Source organism: Falco biarmicus, chromosome 6 (assembly GCF_023638135.1).
Source record: "Falco biarmicus isolate bFalBia1 chromosome 6, bFalBia1.pri, whole genome shotgun sequence".
NCBI lineage: Eukaryota > Metazoa > Chordata > Aves > Falconiformes > Falconidae > Falco > Falco biarmicus.
The window spans coordinates 67,054,046-67,077,688 of record NC_079293.1 but is presented as its reverse complement, the minus strand read 5'-3'; the positions used below and the strand labels follow the sequence as shown (position 1 = coordinate 67,077,688).

Genomic DNA, 23,643 nt, shown 5'->3' with positions numbered 1-23,643 from the left:
TTTACCACGAGTCACTAGAAAAACACAGATTTAATATACCGACTCAGGAAGGCAAAGAACCAAGGATGGCTGTATAAATCATCCTCTTACTGAATAAAGGCACAAGTGACTGTTTTTCTTTAGCCATCTTAAATGTGGATCAGAAAACAGTAATCAAGTTTGTGAGAACCAACGTGTGTGGTATATTTTTTTCCTGCTGTTGCATATCTGCGTTCTAGTATTGCATGTTAATTAATGCACTCAAGGCATTTGCCCAACACTAACTTCATAGTTACTTGCAACAGGTTCTCTGCTTCTGTAGAGGTGCTTACTGAAGGAGTTGCTGCCACCCTTCTGCAGCTCTTTCTCCTATCCTCTAATTGAGTCCCTTTCATAGTTATAATTTGTCTGCCAAATGACTTTATCAGTTGGAAAGGCTCAAGTCAGATACTGCTTCCTTTTTTTGCTTGTTTTTAACTGCGTGCCTCCAGAAGAAAGAAGGGGTTAAAGCGTGGGAGGACTGCTAAGAAAAAGGGTTTGGTTAATGACACACAGGACTGCATCTCACACACCATAGTTTGTATATTCTTCTGTAAACAGCAAAAAGAATTATCATCATCATGGTAAGGCAAACAGCACTCTCTTTTTTTTCCCTCTTGAAACCCACCAGAGATCTTTGGGTTCATACACATTTAATTTTTAAAATCATAAAATCAACTGATCTCCATTAGTTTTATAGAGTGTCTCTTTAACTGACAGATGCTACTGTTGACAGAAGGGGAGGGGGTAAAGATTTTAGTATATGGAAATAACTAGCTCTGGGGAAGAGGAGATGGGAGCAGGCATGCCTTTTCTGACATGCCTGTTCTTTTTTATCAACCTCCTTTCCTAAATACTCATGTAAGGATCTGTTCGACTTTTATTTATGCTTCTTTGTCTTTCCTGAGCTTTTTTGAAAGATTTCTATTTATTTGCCTTTGCATTATTCGCTTCTTTCAGTTTTGCTGTTTGGTTTTTTTTTTATATACTTCCAATATCTAAATCGCTGTTTGGCACTGAAGAAATACTGTGGGATTTATACTTACATCTATGCTTCTTGAACTGATTATTTCCTTTAAGAAAAATCAGTTAAACATGCAGGCTCAGTATTCTCGTTAGTCTATATGCTGTTGCAAAATGGTCAATTTTCAGTTCACATTTGAACTAAAAATTCAGTTTAACAGTGAAAAAGTACATTGGAAACAGATAGGTCTTGTTCTCTTGAAGACATGAACTGCTTTGCTAAAATATCTGGACTTAGTAGAAAATAGAAAATATAAACAGTTTGTGGAAAAAATATTACTATTAAGAAGATTTATTTGTTTCACTTCAGTCTGCTCAACAGTCTCACATTTATAGCTGCTTGGTTATTCAGGTAAGTTCCCCAATCTAGATAACTACATTCCCTGTATGCAGAGCTCAGGTAAAGCTGAAATTGTTTTAAATCCGGCTATTGCTGTTTATGTCCTCTGTAAGTGTAACAGGCGAATAGCTAGACGGGGCAGGGAGTAAACTCCGTGCCAGAGTGGACTTGTTAAATTTAAAGTGTATTTCTTTCTGTGCCACTGTCAACCTGAAATCTGATACGTTTGAAAGAAATGCCAAAAGAATTTAATGCACGTATGCCAGACTCTTGGTATTTGGAAGAAGACTGTGTGGGTTAAAGTAACGTAAGTTATACTTTTCATAATAGTAACTCCTCTTTTGTGGCTTTGTGAAGGGTCAGCATAAACAAGAAAAAATTATTACAGTGAATTGAAGTAATTCAGATCTAGTTGGCTGATGGCAAGGCAACTGGTTAAGTTTGAAAATAGTTTAGGTTAAATTGAAATATAACTGCTTTTTTCCCTTCAGTGAATCACACACACACACAAAAAAAATGTTTCAGGTCAAACGTTTTGTAAAGTATAGTATTTCCCCCACGCTTTTTAAATAAGAACGCAAGCAAAAGCAGCAAGCCTTTATTTCAGTTTAAAATTCCTTCTCTCTCTCTCTGCCAGTAGTTAGGGCACTCACCTGTAGGACCGCGGTATGAAATCTTCTCTCTGTAGGACTTGAAAAAGGGACTTGAGCAGGTCTTGTGCTTCTCAGACTTTTCTCTCTTAGCTTTGATTTGTACATCCTTCCTTCTGGTTTTCCCACTAATGTTTTTACAGCACATTGTGCCAGCAATACTCCAAATGAATTTTCAGCCTAACAAAGCCTGGCACTACTAGCGTTGGGTATTTGAGTCTCAGTCGCTGCAGAATGCTACAGCCTGAAGAGTAGTAGTTTATTTATTTAAATGTTTTTGGCTAATGCACTTTTTTTGGATATCATGTGACTGCTAGAACTCTGAGGCTTTCTGTTTCTCATGGTTGTGAGAATTAATAATACTGTCGTTTAAAGATACCCAAAGTTACTGGCGTTCCAGCATGAGCTTAGAAGGGTCCTACATTGTTCTAAGAGAGAAGGGTCCTACATTGTTCTAAGACAGAAGGGTCTCAGAGGTTTACATGTTACTTGAAATCCAGTTATTCATGACCTTCTAGTGAACGACACAAGCTCAGACTTAATCTTGACTAAATATTTTTGCTTTTTTCCCCTCCGAAGGTGATCATATGTTAGCAAGTAAATGTTTAAATTACAGTCCACACTAGATATTACCACCTATTAGTTACCACAAAGTTGCTAATGACTAGTAAAAATACTAGTTTTTTCTATAATGTGTGCTCTTAAGAAGTGTTTTCAGTCATGTTCAACTGACTCAGATGAACTAATCTAAGAAAATAACATCCAATTGATCCCTTGAGACACAGCCTGAAGTTCTGATTCAACAAATCACAGTAGCTTATGCTCTCTCTCCACTGGAGACCAGCAAAGGACACGTTTAATTACGTTGTTAAATTAGGGGTTTGGCTGTGGCAACTTACATTAGCTAATGAGAAAAAAACCCAGCCAAAAACAGAGGAAATACTTTAATGCTAACATAAACAGGTATGAATATAAATACAAACAGGATTTACATTTCTTGGTTAAGAAGGCGGCATTTTGCTTGCAGATTAGAACACCACTTTAAAGATTCATGCAGTGTACTTGAATGGATGTCCTCCATGCTGTCCAAGGAATGGATAGGCATGTCCTCTGGGGTTTTTTTCAGTTGCCAATGCCTTTGATCAGGGATTTCTAAAATGGCTAACATCTCAAGGGTAGGAATGCTGGAGCAGAAACACACTGAAGAAACTTGATCCGCAGAGTAAGGATAGTTCATGCCTTCTGAAAATCAAACATCTCAGTGCTCTGTTCTGGAAGTCAAGCATTCCTGTACTGTGCTGTCAGGCTGGGCCCCACTTTGAAGGCTCTTGAGAAGCTCAGTCTCTGTGCCCTCTTGCAGTGGCAATACTGGCTCACCTACATTTATCTGAGTTAAAATACAAGCTCTTCAGGGCAAGTACCTGGCCTTTTATGTGTTTTGAAAAGAGCTGTATATAATTAAGGTACTTTGTATGAAGAAATTACTTCAAAACAGTTTACATAGGGCAGCTATTTCAAGATCAAGAAAAAATCTTTATCCTTGTTCCCTGAAGAAACAAGGCTTATGTGACTGGACTGGCTGGCTGTCCCTCCTCTCTTCCATCCAACACCTTTTGAACTTGTTGGACAGTTTATGTTTGAAAGGGGGAGACGTCTCAAAGATAATTAAGTTCCCATGGACTTTATGAAAATCAGTTGCTGGGAAGACAGAAATCCAGATCCACAGTTCAAATAACTAATTTTTTCAAGAGTAATCTTGCAAACCCAAAGCTTGACTGCAAGTGTATAATGACTGTCAGGTTGATAATGTAATCCTAACTAATTTAGAGGACTGACGACTATTTTACATCCAAATATTAATATGCAGGTTGACACCATAATGAAATTAAATTTCCCCTACTTTGGTGTTTCACCAGGTTTTAATATTAACAATATAGACAACCTCCTCGCATTTGTAGTTATTATGAATTTTCAGAAAAATTAGTGCCACTCATTCCTTATTGGCTTGCTTTAAGTGTTCCTAAAAATTTCATATTTTTGCCTTTTTTTTAGATAGCAGTGTTCATTACTGTCTCCTCTACTATCTCCTTATAATTAGTTAGTACTGGCAATACATACACAGAATAAAGAAATTAGATAGTAATTGGGCTGCATTACTCATGGTTGTCACATCTGATAGGGAAATTTATAGTTGTTTTTGTTATCACTAAAGCACTTATACAGCTCAGACAGTTAGAACTCAACACAGCCCTCAATGTTGCTTTTTATTTAATTGAGTGTTTTGGTTCTACTGGTTGAAAGAAGTAGAAGGGAGGGAAAACACAGACATCAGATGTTCTCATTTGCAGATTATTTCACTATCTTTAAAAAAAAAACACCCCAACAACCCAAGAACTTAAGCTTAAGGTCACGATCACAGACTTGCCTGCTTGAAAGCTGCTGGGGAAATATTATATGTGCAACCACCAGGCTTCGTTGGTGGTACAGTGGCTTATCATTGTATAAGCAACACAGGTCAGCAAGGTAGGGAAAGACATGGGGTCCCATGGGTTTTTGGTTGCAGTATAAGCTAACTCTACATATTCCCCAGTTCAGGTTTTCTGTATTTTTCATGTGTTTGGGCAAGCCTCGCTGCTGCACACCGTTTCACCAGCATTAAGCAGGCTCTGTGGGGCTTGCCTGAAGCCAAGGCCATTTCACAGCTTGCGTTTGGGGGAGTTTTAGAACGGAAGCCAAGTTTAGTCTGTTGTTGAAGGAAAAATAACTAACTTAACACTTTTTCACCGGAGGAGGAAGCGAGAGGATTAAAAAAACTCTTAATTTTCTTCAATAGCTAGAGGGCCAGACATGCTGCAGGCCAGGCCTCCTGGCTAGCTGCAGGCGGGTTGACCTGGTGCCTCTCCCGCCCCCGCACACGGCCGTCAGAAGCGCCGAAGTGAGACCTGCGTAGTCCTTCCTGTTGAAGCTGTTCCACTTCATATAAGTAATTAAGCGTTAATTAGAAGAGGACTAGTTTAGCATCCATTAAGCATTAAATACTAATTGAGCGCCCGGGGAGAGCGCCGGCACCATTAGGCCGCGGAGTCATTCTCACGCCGCCCCGGCCGCGGGCAGGCGGGGGGCGCCACCTGGGGCCCCTGCAGCCGGGGGCCGGCCCGCGGGCGGCGCGGCAGGCACAGGCCGAGGCGGCAGGCGCAGGCAGCCGCGCCCGCCGGCCCCCGCGCTCCGCGGTGGAAAATGCGGGTTCATCGCCCCGCAGGGCTTTGAACCGAGGTCTGCCACAAGGGCCCCAGCCGCCAGGCGGTGCCGGCCCCAGCATGCCTACCCGGGCAGGTACTGCCGCGGGGCTGGGGGGAGCGACGCCTACTCCCGGCGCCTTGCTAGGGCTCGGCACCTCCGCGCGGCCGGGATCGGGGGTAGACCGGGCCGCCGCCGCCCCCCCCCCACACCCCTCCTCGCGGGCGGCGGCGAGGCCGCACCCGTGGCAGCGGGTACGCCCGCAGCCCCTCGTAGCGGGCGGAGGCGTACGAGGCCCTGGCCCGCGCCGCCCCGTCCCCTCGCCGGGGCGGAGGGAGAGCGCTGGCCCTCCCCGGGTCCGGGCGCGGGTTCGCGCCGGGCAGCCCTCGCTGCAGCCAGCCGCCGCGGCGGCGTGAGCCGCCTGCGTTCAGCCCGCGGTACTTCTCCCTCGACGTCAAAGTCCGTCGGGTTCGCCCGGGGCGGCGCTTTGCCTTCGGTAACAAGGAACCCGCCGCGGCGCGGGCCGCTGGGGCACGTACGGGATGCGGCGCCCACTCGCGCTCCGCCGCCCCTTTGAAGGCCTCGCCCGTGGCCGAGGGCGCCCGCTTTACCGCACTTTCCGCTGCCCCTCGGCCTTCGCCCTCGCTGAGGGCCGGTACGAGGCCACCGCCCCTCCCTTCGCGGCCGAGGGAGGTGGCCCGGCCAGGTAGAGCGGCGGCTGGGGGCGGGAGGAGGCGCGGTGCGGGGGCGGGCCGAGGCGGAGCGCCCAGACAGCTGGCGCCGGGGTAGCGGCGTGCGGGACAGCTCCGCGCAGGGGCCGCCGAGCCGCGCCGGGTCGGGCGGTGAGTGGCGGGGCGTGGGGCGAGGCTGCCGCGCCTGCACCTGCGGAGCCGGGCGAGGATGCGGCGCGGCTGGGGGCGGGTAAAGTCCGCCGCGGCTCCTTCCTCCTGCTCATCCCGTCCCGGGACGGGGGAGGACGGCGGCAGCCTCGGCGGGCTTCACCCTCCCGGTAACGCGGGGGCCGTGGCGGCGCGGGGCTGGGCGGCGGCGGGCGGCGGGGTGATACCGTAGCGCTCCCCGCGGGGAAGGAGGCGGCGGTAGGGCCGGGGCGGCCGCGGGGGGCGCGCGTGCTGCAGCGCCGCGGGGCGCGGGGAGAGCCGCTCGGGCGCCGGCGGGCGGTCGCGGCGTGTGCAGCGAATAAACTATGTTTAAAACGCGCCGAAGCAGCCCCCGTGCTGCCGCGGGGAACCCGCTCCCCTCGGCAGGTCAGGTCCGCCGAAGTAGGAAATACTCGCGGTGTTTTGAAATGGACATCTCAAAACAAGTATTCATCGTACCGGCATGTGAAAAGTGCTAATATATTAAAATGCAAATATGCATGTATACTCGGCAGTGCTGTTGCGTGTTTCCTGTTTACCATGTTAATTAGAAGTTGTAAGGGAAAACTTCGGTAAGAGTAATCCACGGCAGCGTTTGACCCAGTAATGCTCATTGAGTGATGCAGTGGCTCTGTATAGTTCTGGGTTTTCTAGCCCAAAACAAGCCCAAGTATTTATTGAACCTCATTAATGAGAAATGTATGACTTGTAATACAACTTACACCTTTGAAGCTATTTTCTCCCGGTGCAACTCAAGCCAGTGTGGAGAGGAAAGTTAAACTCCCCACTCTTGCATTTTGTGAGGGAAGTTTTGACCAACAGTTTGTTCCCAGTCTCGCAGATGCCGGGATGCTTTCTTGTATTATTTTGGGTGACGTTAACTAACTGCAGAAGTTTGAGACTGGGGACATACGGTGTTGGTATATTGTAAGGCAACATGAGCATACTTGTAAACAAACAGGCAAAAACATACAGAAGGATCTTGGGATTTATACTGTTCTTTGAGGATTTTGTTTTTCTTGTTCTTTTTTGAGAGCTTGTGTTGTTCAATACACTGTTTTGTTTCCCTTCGCTGTGTCCTTTTAATTTATAGGTGGTGCTAATACAAACAAATGTATTATAGAAACAATTTCGACATTAACCAAATGTATGTTTGTTTGTTTGTTTTTTGTAGTCCACTTCACAATTTCCAGATTCTTCCAGAGAAGACAATAAAAAGAAACCAGTTTTGGAAAGACTTGGAAATCTGTTTGGTACAGGGAAAAGGAAAAATGTCAAAAGTTCACTAGAACACGCTTCACATCGGAAAGGGGAGAGGTCAGTTTCCCCCCCCAGAGCGCAGCCAATATATTGTAGGCACGTAAAGGAAGGACACGAAGCTCCTCAAGTACAAAACCAAGTGAGAAACATCAGTGCTGTTTGTGAGACACAGGAATATAATTTCAGTGGGGAAGTAGGACCGCTGTATCGTGATACCATTTCAGAATGGAATAGCAGAGGAGTCTCTTCTGACAGTGAGTGGTCAGCAGACTGGAGCAGCAGTAGTGAAACCATTAAAAACTCTTTCTTTGAGAGTAGCCTGAATGTGGAAACCCTGGAACTGGAGAAAGAATCCATCACAGATATAAATAATTCCACAACTCCAGATTTCATAAAAAGCTTGAGAAAGTTGCCTAGTGAAGACTTAGAAAAAACTATCTTAAGCCACAAGCAGCTTGTGAACACGTGGGTGTCTGAGGAGCCTGGGCATGCAAAACCAAAGGATTTGCCATACGAGTTGGAATCTGCAGTGAATGAACGCACTCATTCTGCTAGAGTGTTAACAGTTGATATCTATCTAAGAAAAACAGATGAACTCCTTAATGAACCTGTGACTGTTACATCCGAAGAAAACTGTAGTGACTCAGACACGATGGATAAAAAATCTGCTAATAAAAGATCCGGGAAAAGGAGAAAATCTCAGTCATCTAGTGACATTCCAAATGGAGAAAGAAACCAGGCTGAGACTGCTTCAAGAGAAGAATCTGTTTTTGAGGATGATGTCCCTTCTGAGGTGTTTTCAGACAAGATAATAAACTCAGAAAGAAAAGTGAAGACTCCTCAGCAGACTCCTGAAAGGAATTCCTCTTCCCCAAGTAATAATCAGGATCTAAGAGTTGGATCTGCTCACAAAGGGGCATCTAAAACTGAAGCTGACAAAGGCAAGCAGCAGATCTCAAATGCAACCCCAGCAAGGAGAAGATCATACAAAAAGAATCAGTCGGATTCTGTCCCCATTTCCCCTACTGGTTTGAAGGGTCAGGGAAAAGATTACTCTTCAAAAAGGCAACCTTTAGCATCACCAGAGATTAACCCAGTGACAAAAAGAACTTCTGTGGAAAAGGGAGCTATACCTGTGGCTTTTGGGGAAGACGGCTTGGAGTCTCCCAAATCTTTGGCTGCTAAGACAGAAGACGCTGCCTTGGTGTTTACTGAAGGCAGAAATGAGACCAAAGCAGTAAAGCACGGCAATGGTTCAGACGGAAGAGCTTTCTTGCGTACTGATGGGATTAAAAATGGAGACCTGTGTACGTCAGCTGAGAAACAGACAAATTCTGATTTAGACAGCTTGAAGCTGAAGAGTTCGGATGCTTCCAGAACAGTCACAACAAAGATTAGCCTGTGAGTAACAAACTAGCTTACCTTATCCCTGTGGCTGCGATTTTGCCTGTATCTCTGTTTAGGATTCTATAGGAACACTAGCTATCTCTCTCTTCTCTATCTAGATTATTTTCAATTAAGAACTGCCTTTTTAAAAAAAAATCATAATTACAGTTAATACAACAAACACTGTAGTTAACATGTGTTAGAAAATTAATTATTTTTTCCTTTTTTTTTTTTGTGGATAGAGAATTTCTTTGTGTCAGTTCCATTATATGGAATAATTTAACATAAATAGAAGCTGCTCTGTCATCATTGTCAGGGCCCCAGTTATTGCTCAGATTAGCTTGGCTGTTACTGACCTTAGTGTAGTTTTGCTGTCTGTAACCAGCTGAGGATGTGGTTGAAGGTTTTGTATGTGAAAATCTCAGAATAAGGAAAATGATCAAGTTGTTCTTTGAAACAACGTAAGTTCTGCTGGTTACTTTGTGAAGACATGTAGGACACAAGGTAGAACTTGATCCATCAAATGATATTATAGATCAGACTCCAGAAATGTCAGTATGTATAGTTGGTATTGTAAGTATGTTTAGGATGAATCACTTATCAATTTTTATGTGTGTGAATAACATCAGGAATTTGCAGAATTGTGCATATATTAGTTTGCAGGATTTGGTTTTAAACTCAAAGAAATTGTCATCTGTCAAACAGAGGAGATCAGTGGTTTCCTTAGGATTATAAAGTGGATATATTTATAAATTCCACTGTAATGACTAGTATGAGTCCAGCAATTGATTTCCTGGATTCTATTATGTTCTTTTCTACAGTAAATCACTTTATGACATTTGTTACTTCCGTTGTTTGATTGTCACAGCTATGTACTATGCACTATTGCTTTCCTCATTCTGGTACGTTCATTTATACGTGAGAAGAGTACATTGAATCCTGTAGGTCCACCTGAGGTACACCACATGTTCATAATTGCTGTGCAGTCGTGTTACAGGGATGTGAAGGTTCAACATTACGGCTTAAGAAACATCTGTGTTTTCAGTTATGCTTCCCACATTGGAGAAGCACAGGAGCATTTGGAACAATTTCCTTTGCGTGATTTGTAATACTCTACATAGAGTTTGTTCGTTTGTAACTGAATTAAAACCGCATAATACTGAAAGTTAAATTGTGGTATTTTTGTACGTGGTGATGCTTTGCTGTCTGGCAGTATAGATTACAAATCTTAAATTGTGAAGTTTTGTATGTTCACAACTTCAAAGGAAAGGTAGCTTTCATATTTTTCTCTTTGTGTTACTGTCATTAGCGATGATCAAGTTATAAATGCCTGCGTAGCTGAATTTCATTTTTCTGGGTATCCCCTTGGCTTGCTGTACGGTGAATTATCTTCTGCTGTGCTCATAGACAAGTATCTTTTCTGACAGATTTTATTTTAATGAATAAACAGCTTGTTCTATTTTACCTCATTTTATGGGGTGTGTGGTGCACTGTGTCTTGGCGTTGCTGCTGCAATAGGAACTTTAGCCCTGGGTGGGGACTTCTGTGTTGCATGCAAAGTTCCTGATGCATCTGGTAGCTGTCACTGCACAGCACTACAGTTTCTTGAGCCAGACAAACTGATATGGTCAGATTACCTGGTAAAATTTGTAGTCATTCATCAGAACACATGAACGGTAAACCTGGATGTGGATTAAGCTGCTGTAAAATGGGAAAGTGAAAGATGGTGCCATTACTAGAAGATGGTATTGTTTTTTGTTCTCTTGTTACTGCTTTGAACTAGAGAACAGATAACTTTTCCATTTTCAAAACTTGAAAAATTATTGTTAGATAATCCACATTAATCCCTTTCAGACTGAAAAACAGTCATTTACTCACAGACTCGTTTGCCTCCTATAAGATGGATTTTGTATAATCAAAGTAGTTACAACTTAAAAATGCATACTGTCTCTTACTAATGACATTGTGCCAATTCTGGGAATCAAGTTTCTTTAGAAACAGTTTTAAAAGAAGTTGGTTTTGCTGGTTCTCTGCAAGTAATGATAGTGTTTTCTGTCTTTTCTTCTTTTATGTCTGTGTACTGGAACTTGGAAGTCACAGGATACTTCTTGCTCTTGAAAGGGAAAACCTATCAGGTTTGAGACTAAACTGAGGTTGATGGTACATCTTAATCAGTAAATGAAACCTCAGGCAGTAGTTACTTTGATGTGCTTAGAGCAAAACTTGGCTTCAGTTGTCAGATTTGATGTTCAGACATGGTTTTGTAGTTGCCTTTGCATTTATGCCCACTTGTTGAATTATTCTGCTCTGTTAACATGCCATTTTTCTTTGCTCACCTCAATCTGATGTTTTGGCATCAACGTTTTTTGGCATCAGTTACGTGCTTGACATGCTTTGGACAGTATGCTTCAACTATGTGACTCACCTTCCATTTATGACTCGTTAGAAGAGGTTTAACTGCTTGCTCCCACAGGTTAGCTGCAAGGTGTAGCTGAAGAGAAGGACATCAGTATTTCTCTTGTGACTGCTTGTTCCTGGCATTGCAGATCAGCAATGAGTAGCAGGAATCAGTCACACTGGGCTGTTTGTAAGAAAGCATTTGCACTGTTAAGTGAATCCATCTTTCAGTGCTTTCCCCCCATACTAGAGGGGAGACTTAAAGGATGCTCAAACAACATCTACTTTTAAACAAGCTTTGAAACTCGGTTCTTGCAATAAGACATATCTTTTGGCTGCATTTAAAATCAGTATTTCTTAGCATGGAAAAAGGTGTAATGAAAAGACTAGTTAGAGGAGGCCAGCTGTAGTGGATGGAGCTCCAGGGCTGAGCTTTCTATTGCTGTTTGGTGTCAGCTGTTCTTCCTGCTACTGCTGCTGTGCAGAAATACCACAGAATGTGAAATACAAAATGCTAAAGTGGTTGTTTCTGCATCAATTTGCAAAGCTTGAAACTAGGCTTGTGAGGTGTTAGGTGTTCATTTAAAACAGGTTTTGGGCATGGCTGATAACTATCAGCGTTAACCATTAAACTTGCTTGTGACAAGGCATACAGGGAGAGACAGATTTTACTAGGAAGATATGTTATGTGTTATGTTGAAATGCATGTAGTAGTGCAAGTGACAAAATGATGGTATGGAAATGAGTCTGTTGAGATAACTAGGCTGTTAGTGATACCTCTTGAAAATACAGGTGGAAGGAGAGGAATCAATATCCTTTGCTGATCTGAAAGGGACATGAAGGGTCCTGGTGAACAGCAAATTCAGCATGTGTCAGTAGTGCATCCTCGTAGCAGGTGAAGGCTAGACCTATGCTGGGCCATGTTGCCAGGAGCATAGCCAGCAGGTCAAAGCAGATACTGTTTGGTGCTCAAGAGTCTGCATCTGTGGCATTGTATCAAGTTGTACCTCTCCCTCCTATTCCAACTCTCTTCTGGTACAAGAGAGATGTTCACAAAGTGGAATGAATGCAGTGGGGAGCCATTAAGAAGGTGATGGCACTAGAGCATACCATGTACGAGGAGAAGCTGAAGCAGCTTGATTTCTTCAACTGAGAAGGATATGGGTAGACCTCAATCACCTCTCACTACCTACAGAGGTATTACAGAAAAGGTAGAGCCAGATTTGTCCCTGAGGTGTGCAGTGAAGGGACAATAGCCATGGTTGCAGGTTGCAACAGTGAAGTTTCAATGGGGTATAAGGCAAAAATAATTCACAGTGATGCTGACTGACCTGCTGTAACACTTCCCTAGTAAGGCTGTGAAATCTTGACCCTTGGAGATACACAGAACTTGGTCAGACAAAGCTTTCAGCAGCTTGATCTAGCTTTGAAGCTATCCCTGTTTTGAGCAGGAAGTTGGACTAGCTGATCTTTAGACGTCCCTTGCAACCATCCAAAAAAGTCATAGAATAATTTAACTTCCAAAAGATTAGGAAAAACAGTTGTACTGCAGATGAAAAGTGGTGTCTAAATATATTTATGTTTTGTGGTAGTTCCCTCCCTACCTTCCCCCTTTCAGGAATAATTTTTTCCTTTCTCTGGACTTAAATTTTCCAAGTGTGTTTGATTAGCATCTATCTGAAGTATGGGCAGTTGTTCTTAAGTTTACTATTTCCTTTTTTATTGATCGTGTGTTCTTCATAAGGGCCTTATGTGAACCAACATGAGCAGGCTGGTAGTTACCATGAGTGCTGTCGGGAATTCTTTTCCAAAAAGACATGGTGATGTTTAATAGTTGCTTACTGTGTAGATTCTTAAGCAGCTAATATTGGGTTCCTTCTGTTATTTCAGTAAGTTTGTTCTTCATGCTTTTCCCAAGAAAAGAAGCTTGTTCAATGGAGAGTCTTGCTTTAGTATGCTTGGGATGGGTCTGAGGAGAAGGAGGAGAAAGGAGTGATCTCAGTTTTTAGGTTGTTCATATTAACTCGTATCTCATGCTTTTTTTTCTTGAACTAAAGAGCTGCCTGAGTGCTCGGTGAACACAGTTTGTGTAGATAAAAAAGAAGAAAGCACTTAAATACCAGAACCATCCATTGATTGATAGAGCATTTGAGGCTTTGGAGATTGTTGCTGCAAGCTGGTTTTTTATCTCCTGCCATCATCAGTCTTCATGTAGTGCAGTTTCCATCTGTGCTGCCACTGCAGAGTGTCTCCAGATTGCTCTTTGGAGAACAGGTCTGCCTTTGAGGTGATGGTGGTGTCCTTGACGCTCCTTATCTGACTGATAAATCTTGAAGACAAATGCCCTGCATCTTCACCGCTGTTCATACTGTTCCTGCAGTAGCAAGTGACATGGACAAATGCTTTTTCCTGGATGGAGGTATTCAGAGGAAGGAGGCTTAAAACCCACGGCTGCATGTCATCAGCCTTCTGCCATAGTACATGAGTACTGTGTGCTATGTACTTGTACATGCTTTCTCTATCCACTCTGATGGAGAAGTTTCTGTAAGTGTTTCCTAATTCAATTCTTGTAAAATTAGCAGGTTTAGTTTACACAATTTTAATTGTTAGCTGACTTTCCCTGAAGGAAATGGGAGAGTCCTCACATGCAGTGTTTGCTTAGCCAAGTGATGGTGCAGTGACTGGGGGCAGTGTGCTTTTCCACCAGTACTAATGAGGCCAGAAGAGGTCTTTCACTAGATTTGAGGTTGCTTCTGCAGTGTAAGGGCTTCGAAGGATCTGGGCAGCTGTCTTCAAAACTTGTTGGAGAGGTACATTCAAATGTTAACCAACTCATTATCACCTTAATGAATTGGGATTTGTTTCCTAAACTCTGTAGGGAATTGCATGCGTGTAATTTATTCTGCCTATTCACTATTAAATTTTAATGTCTGTCAGTCATGCCTAGTTAAGCTCTCTGCCTCAACTGCACATGTTGTAGGCCTCTGTTTTTTGTTTTACTGAGCATTACAGAACTACATACATGTTTGAAATATATTCTCCTTATTTAGTGTCTAATTTTTTTTGGTTGTTCATATAGTTACTCCTTTTTTATTTAATTCCTTTTGAGATACAAAATTTTAAATTTAATATGACTGGAAAATTTCATTGTAATGCTACATTTTCTTGTTTTGAAAATTATTTACAAGTCTTTTTAAGATTAATTAAAGACGTAACTCTGTATCACTTTGCTTCCTGTAGTCCAGCCAAACTGAAGAATGTAGAGCTGAATTTTAAAGCACCTATGAATCAAGACAGTTTAGAAGGTGAGCAGGAAACTCTCGAAAAACCAGTTAATAAAACTAACAGCAACATTGCCAACAAAATTTCCTTGTTTGAAAATAAATGTGCTAACCAGAGCCAGAGGCCTACTGACATCCCTGCTTCAAAAAACAGTACCGTACCAAGCACATTTGTTGGCAGAGCAAAGCTGAAATTTGGAAAACAACCTAAGGAAAGCGATCAGCCTGATAAAACGTTAAATAGGCAAAGCAGTCGCCAGAAGTTACTTGAAAATGGCACACCAGAGAAAGAAAGCACTGCAGAATTAAAAGGCAAAAATGAAGAAGGCTCTGCCTCTTATGAGGATATTGGGAAGACAACAGAACTTAAAGTAAAAGCTGCAATATCCCTTTTTAACCAAAGCAGCAAAAATGATGCTGGTAGCGTCTCTGTGAAGCAACCTGATCCAGAATTAAACACAGCTAAAAAAGAAAGTCCACCTTTTAAACTGCCTTTGCACTTGCCCAGTAGAACTGAAAATACTCAAGATACTTCCTACAAAAGAAATAACACAAGCTCAGAATTCCACAGAAATGAAGAAAAGATGCTGCCAAACACAGATGTTTTATCACCTTGCAATGATGATAAATATCCTTTACCATCCCATCAGGTTTCTAGGTCAGAATTTAGCAAGATGGAAAATAGAGATAAAAAGGCAAAGCCGGGAGATTTGAGCTTTGCAGCACCACAGTATGATGACAGCAGTCAAGATGGCATATTGGCATCAGAGCACATTATCAATACACAGAAGAGCCCCGGCAAAACCTGTAATGGATCTTCTGAGGATGATAGCATTTTTGATTCCCCATCTGACATGAAGAAGTTTGCTGAAACAATAAAAAACCTGGACAGCTCAGTTTGTTTACCCCAGAAAAAGAAGAGGTCAAAGCTTCCCAAGTCCCCAGCACCCCACTTTGCAATGCCTCCCATTCATGAAGACAACTTAGAGAAAGTATTTGATCCTAGTGTGTTTACTTTTGGTTTGGGACTGAGGAGGGACAAAACACAGGATCTGTTACCAGCCCAGCAAATTAAGATGCAAAGCCTGGAAACAATAGCCAGAGTCAGGCCCAAGCGTGCCTCAACAGAGCAAAGTATCATATTCAAAGCCCTGCAGTCATGTAATAGAGAGGAACCTGCCTTTACTCAAGAAATAAATGGAAAGGAGAACATTGATGGTACAGATGGTGAAATTAAGAGATCCCGGCTTGAAAAAAGCTCCCTCTTCTCAAGCTTGCTGTCTTCTACATCTAAAGAAAAGGTTTTTAATCCCTCTGTCACTTCAGTAAATAACACTGCAACAGCTTTTACAACTGATTCCTCGGGGATGCCTCCTTTACAACAGGATGTTTCTGGGCCGTTCAGCATGCCTCAAAAATCTGAGGTAATTAAACATCATTCATGAAATGCAACCATGTAAAATGTTGTTGATCTGCTGAATGACTGTTAATTTTGATTTTGCAATTCAGTCTCTTTCAGATGTCAAGTTTCCAAGTTTTGTGGAGAAGTATATGCAAGCAGATAGTGCAAAAAAAGAACTAAGTTTACAAATGCCCAGTTATGGGAACCCTGAGAAAAGTTTTTCCAGCTGGCTGGGGACAAGCAGATATGAATCAAATGTCCCCGCTGGTTTATTAGATGTGGATGTAAGTACTGTGTTGATTAAAATCTGCCTGGAAAGTTACCCAGCTTTTTTTATTTTCTATAGATGATGTGCATACATTGTGTTGTTTTGTTTCCCTTCTTAGGGACATGCATAGATTGTAAATACATGGAGGTGAATGTAGGTGTGGTATCAGTTTCACCTGATGTCGGCTACACGTGAAAATGAGATGGCATCTATTAACATGATTATGTTTCTTCATGCTGCCCTTGTTTTGAGATTATTCACAAATATGGAAGTGTATGTTTGAATAAGTCTTCATACTTGATTTTGTATTATTTTGAAACGGATCTCATGTAAACATGTAAATTTTATTTTTTATTGTAAATTAGTAGAGTGTTTTCTGTGAACTTCAGAAAGCTCATGCCTGCTTCTTCTATTGACACTAACCTCTCTCCTCTTCCAGCAAGACACTCAGCCATTACACTGTTAAATGAGTAACAGGACAAGCTTTTCTTTTTTAGCCCTCTTTTTGTTCCCAGTATTCCTGTGCATTTGATAGAACATACATATTCTTAAATAATATGTTAAGAACTGCAGAATAGTAATTTTTGAAAGTGCCGCTACAGTAGAGGGTGGCGATTCCTTTGGCTGATTAGGAGCATCTATTCATCATGAGTGAAGGCAGACTTACGTTTTCCCTTTGAGGCAACTTTACCCTAATGTGGGAGAACTTTGTGATTTCTGTTTTCAAAATGATGAACCGATGTCCTATGGTATTTGCTATTTCTGTTGATGTGGGCCTTTGCTGTTACCTGAGAGGAAAATTATAATCCTGAGATCTAAGAACCGTGGGAAGAAATAGGTTCTCCAGAGTTTAATAACTACATTAATGTGAACTGTGGAATTGAAGCAGCATATAAAAAAGTTTGTGAAATACTCTTCCAAAGCTAATGGTTATCTGCTGTTACAGTTCTACTAGAAGGGAGTGGAGGAGTAGTAGAAATAATCTTCTTTCTTCTTCACATTGCAGAAGGAAATCATCCATGGTATCTTGTAATTTTGAGGATGTAGATTTGTCTTTCATGAGAAATGTTTTAGTGTGGGGATAAAAGTTAGGGGGGTTGTTTGCAGTGGTGTAGACTTATACGGCCAGTTAGAAAGGCTTTCTTACTCCGGATGGTCCTGCTTGGGTTTTGAAATCTTGAGTTTAAAGCTAAATGAATAGTACTAATTTATTTTTTTTATTTTTTTTTTTGCTACTTAAACTGTTGCTCCTGAGTGGGTTTCAATTTTTCAGTAGAGTATGGAGGCCTGATATGGCAAGGGTGTATGTATACATATAAGCTCACTGTTGAGAGAAGCCTGTTAGGTTCCAAAGGGTTGCAGGATTTCTGTAGCACTGTTGCTGACTCGGAATTGTCTTGCTCAAGTTAGACAGGAACTGGAAATGTTTGTATGATGTATACCTACTGTGCATCTTCCACTGACTAAGAAAATGATGATGCGATGGCTAATGGGTAGCGTGAAGGAAAAAAGTAAGGGCAGCCCAAAACAATGACTTTGTAATTCCTTAAAACACAGAGCAAGTTCTAACTGGAATTGAAGCACAGGCTAAAAAACCAGTCATGCTTCAACACATCTTGATGATGCTACAGAAATCTGATGGTGGTTAGGAACTCTGTTTTGAGACCACTACCTGCCCTCTGTGCTGACTAATACGTTCTAATTAGTTCCATGCACATGTTGCTGGTTATCTTAGGCTGCAGCCTATTTAGAGGCAGGACCTGTCTGGGGGTTTTTGTTGTTCATTTGAATAGTTCCTAGAAGAGCAGGACCTTGTCCCAGAATGAGTACTCCTGTCCTTGCTAGGAAACCAAACACATAATTGCAGTGCTTGCTTTATTTGTTTTAAGATGAAGTGATACAACCACAACTTTTCCATGTATTCTATATCATAAATTTTATCACTGACTTCAGCATTGTTTTAGATTTTGTGTACCTCAATGTGTTTTATTTGTTCTCCACATTTGTAGTCTATCACTTAATGCAGAGTGTCTTGTGTTTTTTGAAGAAACCTATCTTGTAACGAGGTGTTCAGCACAAAATTGATTATGCTAGTTAGTTCATACATGGATATGCCATCATCCCTCCTCAGTCTTTTCATATATTCCTTCAAAATTACTGCATGCTTTGTGGTTACTAGACATTTAAACCTTCATTAATATCTTTATCATTGTAGAGCATGTACTTCATTAATGCCAGGTTTTAAAGTAGTCACTTGGTTTGAAACTCCTGGAATATGTAGGAAGCTGATCAGAAGGATTTTAAAGCATTTCAAATCTGAGGCTAATTGGCTTCAGTGAAATGATAATTCAGGATTAAAAAAAAAAAAGTGTGTAAATTTGTACATTTGTGGCAAGATACTCTTCTTCAGGAGGAAGAAGGAATCGAAACAGTAAATAGGTGTAGTTGAAGTGTTACCAGCTTTTTACTGTTCAGACTAATATTTGTTTTGTTTTACTAGCTCAGTTTTTGTAGCTGAGCATCTTCATTGAATACATTTTTGATTTGTGGGTTTTTGTTACTTTCCTCTCCCCGTTATTAGGCACTTTCAAGAAATGGACAAAGTAAAATCAATCCCAGACCTGGCAAGGTAAGATCAATTTTATTATCTTTACTGTTCCTCTCTATGTTTAAAGCATACCAAGATAGAATTATATGTTATTGGTGTTTGTGGTTTTTTCTTGTTTTGTTTTTTTAACACAGCTGGTGATATACTGTGAATCAGACTATCAAAAAAATGGTATCGAAGTTTTCCATGATGTTCTGGATTGCAGTTCTTGGGTTCTGTCACCAACAATTTTAGTTAAAGTCATCAGAGGGTGGTAAGAGATTGATTTTTACTCTTCGTTATTGGTCTATCCAAAAATCTTTTGAAACCCAGCATGCAGTTGACAGTAAGTCTGTCTTGCAAACTGGCAATGTAAAGTAGACATTGAGCAAGAACGTGGCATTTTTCCTCCACAATAGGAAGTTCTGGGCTGGGAAACTTACTTTACTGACAAATTGAGTGAGTGTTAAGATCTAGAAGGCTGCAACATTTCACCAGGCATAGGCATGGGATGAAATGACAGATTCTGTCCAGCTACACTGCCCTTTGACTCCTCTCCCCTTTATGGGTTCTTGCAAAGTATTTGGATTGGGCTAAAGGATTTTAAAGCCATGTCTGACATGGATTTGGATGCAGAAGATTAATTCTGTGTCCAAAGGTATAAGGTGGTGGTGTAGAGATGGTTGACTCTTTCTCTGATAAGTCCAGAGGGAATTTTTCTCTAAAAGCTATATTGCCTAAGAGTAAGTCAAAACAAGTTCATCTCCTACTTTCTTCATAGTATTATGAGAACAGCCATTATTAGTTTGGATAGCGTGGCAAGTTAAGTTGTGGCCGGGCTGTGATACAGTCAAACAGGTTCTCAAAAGTAGTAATCTGATAGTAAGCTGCAGGAAAAAAGGGCTAGCTGCAGTAGGAGGTACTGGGAAGCACACTGATTGCTGTTTAGCTTCAGAAAACTGGAATGAAAATCTTTTGATCTGTGTGAACCAGGTCTTCTTTTTTTAACGTGGACTAGGGGACTGGGTGTTTTTTTTCCCCTTTTCAGCTGAGAGCTTGGAGCAGAGGGTGGGTTGTATTTGCACATGGATATAGTTTTCATCTAGTGATATATTCAAACCTGCTGTTAAAGTTGTGCTTGTCTTCTGAGCAGTCTTATCATCCTTTGGCACATCTGTACAAGCCCCTGTGAAACTTTAGACTGCTGTTCACAGGATCCAAGTAGCATGTCTGTTTATACATGACACAACAGTCTGCAGTGTCAACATTTTCTGGCCTACAAATTGGTTCTGATTGGTATCTCATGCAAAAGTCTGGTATTCACAGACAGTAGTCTTGCTGCCCCAAATCATCAATTTAAAAAGGTGGAGGAGTTTTGGATGAAATTACAAAGTCAGTGGTAGGCATATTTGTTTTTACCATTGTTTTTAAAAGTATCACAGAGACCAGAAATGGCTTGTATCAGCAGTACTGGGCAAATAAGCTGTACTGGGGTGGCAGGAAGGGTCTGGAAATAATATTTCTTATGAAAGGATTTGTTAAATGGGAGCATGATTTTTGCAATTCACACTTGATAAAGCACCATTAAAAATGAGATATTTTTTTTTTTATTTTAAGCTGGATACTCTATGAGAAACCAAATTTTGAAGGTCCCTCTATTCCCCTGGAAGAAGGAGAGCTGGAACTCCCAGATATTTGGGGTGCAGGTACTTCTGAAGAGCAAATGGAATGCAAATCTCTAAAGCCTGCAGTGATTGGTTCAATAAGACATGTTGTTAAGGCAAGTAATAGAAGTGAAGTAAATTTGTATAGATCTTTAATGCTTGGTGGTGTTCTATACTGATAAAAAGTGTGATTGGTGTATTACGACACAAGTGTAACACGAGTTGTAAATGCATGAAACAGTCTTCTGTGTTGAATTTTTTGTTTATACACAAAATAAATGTGGGGACTTTTGCACAGTGGGGATTATGGTAGCATGCACTGGAAGGATAGGGCAAGAAGAAAACTTAGCATTTTGGAGGCTATTCTAATAATAAACACTATGTACAGCATATTCTTTTTAGCCTGGTCAGTCTCTCAGGAAAAACATCCCAGAAAACCATCAGTAATTCCATAGATTCAGATTTGCAGAAGACGTCTGTGACTTTTTCTTTTTTTTAATATAAACCAAATTTACACTTAAAAAACTTCAGTGTCAAACACCAAACCTCCTTTAATACTCAAAAAAATAGCCCTGTATGTGGAAACTTACCATGGAGTTTCACACGTGGTGGAACAGCCTTCCTACGTGCACTTTTAACCTACTATTAAGTAGTTACCTTTGCAGGTTGCCAAAACAAACATAACTATAAAGTAATTTGACTAGGAAAAGAAAAAGGAGGAATATATATTGCTTGTAACTACAATTCTTGCTTAAGTTGCAGTTCTCTTCAAGAATGGCTTGCTTGGTATTTTCTTCGGATTTAATTTGCTAGAGGAGATGTTAACTGATGAAGGAAGATGCATTCCTGCCTGGATGGCAGAAAGTAAACAATGTAAATGCTGATTAGAGATTGGCTGACTGTCTTGGTCCAGAGACAGGCAAACTGGCCTAGTTATACTTTTATTATAGGCATCTAATAGCAGTAGTAATTGACAAGAGGGAGAAGCAATTTAAAATAAACAGGTGTTTCAAAACTGATTTAGTTATCCACATTAATTACAGAACTCACAGCACAGATTAAGTGATTATGGCAATCTTCATTTTTCAGGATTACAGGGTTTGCCGAATTGATTTGTATACAGAACCTGAAGGGTTAGGAATCGTGACTTCCTTTTTTGACGACACTGAAGAAACAGGAGTGTTCGGCGCCACTCAGAAGACTTGTTCTATCAAAGTACACTGGGGCATGTAAGTGCGTAGTTCTGCATGAACATGTACTGCTATGACAGGAATTTGTTTTAAACTATTTGTTACACCTATCAGACATGCAAGCAAGCTTATGTTAATTCTAGTCCTGTATTTTGGAAGTATTTGTTGACAGTAGCATTAGTACCTCACTGTAATGCTTCCACCCTTGGAGAGGCTGACCTCTTAAAATGACTTGTTAAAGCCAGTTTTCTCCTGCTTGCACATAGTAAAGACAGAGTAACCCTTGTATATTTGTAGCAAAGGAATGAGTTAGCCTCTCCTGCTCTTTCTCATTCAAGCAAACATCGTGAGAGTTTGGGGATGAACTGTTACAAGACCACATTTCCTGCTTGCTTTCCTCTAAACTTTACATCTTTGTACCAGGAGAAGAAAATTTGCAAGCCCTTGTGTTACAAAATAACAGTTGGTGTCACATCTGGACTCTGGAAAGCAGTCTTGTATTTCACAGTGCATTTTAATCAGTGTGTTTGTGGTGATGTTTAGGACATACCTGTTTATGTCACCTGAAAATACCTAGCCATCTGAGTTAGGAGTCTAATGTATGCCATGAACTAAACAAGCTTTTATGAGAAAAGAGACTTGTAAGTAAAATCCAGACATTGTACAATTGGTAGTTTTGATAACTTAATAAACAAACTTGTAAATTGGTACTGAAAATATGCCTCAAAGTGATACTAGGAAAAGTATGTACAAGATGGAGGCCGCTTTCAGAGAAAGCAAGAGTGGAATTGCTTTTCAGTGATGTTGGGTCCTGCAGAACACTTCACAGGGTGTGCAGACCTCGGTTGTTACCTGTTGGCCGTGTTGTGTTTCAGCACTGATGATGGCATTTGCCTTGCTGCAAATAGTCTATTTAACTATCAAAACCTGCCCAACTAAAGACAAGTGTTACATACCACTGCAAAGATGTATTCAAATATGCCAGTAGATAAATGAAGCATTTTAGTTGTTAGGTAAAGGGTATTTTATCTGATTAAATCTTTACACCTTGATTCAAGGAAAAAGTTAAGCACTCGGGTATATAAGGAAATTTTAAGATGTCCAGGCAGTTGGTTCTCTGACAGGAGGTTATTTCTGTTGAACTGCAAGCTTAATGCAAATTACATGTCTGCCAAGAGTAATGAAATCAGGTAAGTTACTTAGAGGTTGATTACTAATTGACTTCATCTACTTCTCCACTTCATTTCTGTCCCTCACTTAAAAGCATTCTGTGAATAGTGAAATTACAATTTTTTTTGTAAGAAAGCAGAGCCAGCGCACATCTCTCGGGCTTCAGACTGCTCCTTATTTTTGCATCAGTGTGACAACATTTTTTGCACTAAATCTGTGTAAACTCTTAGTCTTCATTTCTCTGTGTTGCATTTGGATCTCTTGAGGAAAGGCAGACTCGTATTTGCACTAGGAAGCAAACTAGACAGTTGAAAAATAATCTCAGATGTCAGTTCATTAGTCCAGTGTAGAAAGAAGTCGTTTCTGCCAATTGCTTGCACGAGAAATTCAGTAAATTGTTGCTGCTTTTTTGCATGCTGGAGGGGTTTTTCTTTCCATTAGTTTACAGGCATGGCATAGTTCACTATTGGCAGTTGAGGAAAGCTCTGATTCTGAGTCACCTTGCCATGCAGGTGTGGTTGTATCTCGTTGAAGTTTCCCAGTGTTCATGCTTAATTGTTGTTTACTAAAAGCTGCCAATGAAAATGAGTCAACGCACCTTTATCTTCAGATTGTACTTTCTCATTCATCTTCCATATGTTTAAATTTTTGCAATGAAGTTAGAATCACAGAATTATTTAGGTTGGAAAAGGCCTTTAAGATCATCCAGTCCAACCGTTAACCCAGGACTGCCAAGTCCATCACTAAACCATGTCCCTAAGCACCGTATCTACACGCCACCTCCAGGGATGGTGACTCCACCACTTCCTTGGGGAGCCTGTTCCAATACCTGACAACCCTTCCCATGATATTTTTTTTTTCCTAATATCCAATCTAAACCTTCTGTGGCACA

At 41.2% G+C, this 23,643-nt stretch overlaps 1 protein-coding gene across 1 annotated transcript in view; it reads left to right on the top strand.

Annotated features, from left to right (window-relative positions):
• The first annotated feature begins 6,039 nt into the window (after positions 1–6,039).
• CRYBG1 (crystallin beta-gamma domain containing 1) overlaps positions 6,040–23,643 on the top strand; it is a 45,818-nt gene continuing 28,214 nt past the window's right edge. The window contains exons 1-8 of the mRNA XM_056342305.1: positions 6,040–6,110; positions 7,321–8,807; positions 14,430–15,894; positions 15,980–16,156; positions 18,722–18,769; positions 18,883–19,001; positions 20,345–20,507; positions 21,481–21,620. Of these exons, the coding sequence (XP_056198280.1) occupies positions 8,059–8,807; positions 14,430–15,894; positions 15,980–16,156; positions 18,722–18,769; positions 18,883–19,001; positions 20,345–20,507; positions 21,481–21,620 (2,861 nt within the window). The 5' untranslated portion in view covers positions 6,040–6,110; positions 7,321–8,058. The remainder of the gene's footprint in view (positions 6,111–7,320; positions 8,808–14,429; positions 15,895–15,979; positions 16,157–18,721; positions 18,770–18,882; positions 19,002–20,344; positions 20,508–21,480; positions 21,621–23,643) is intronic.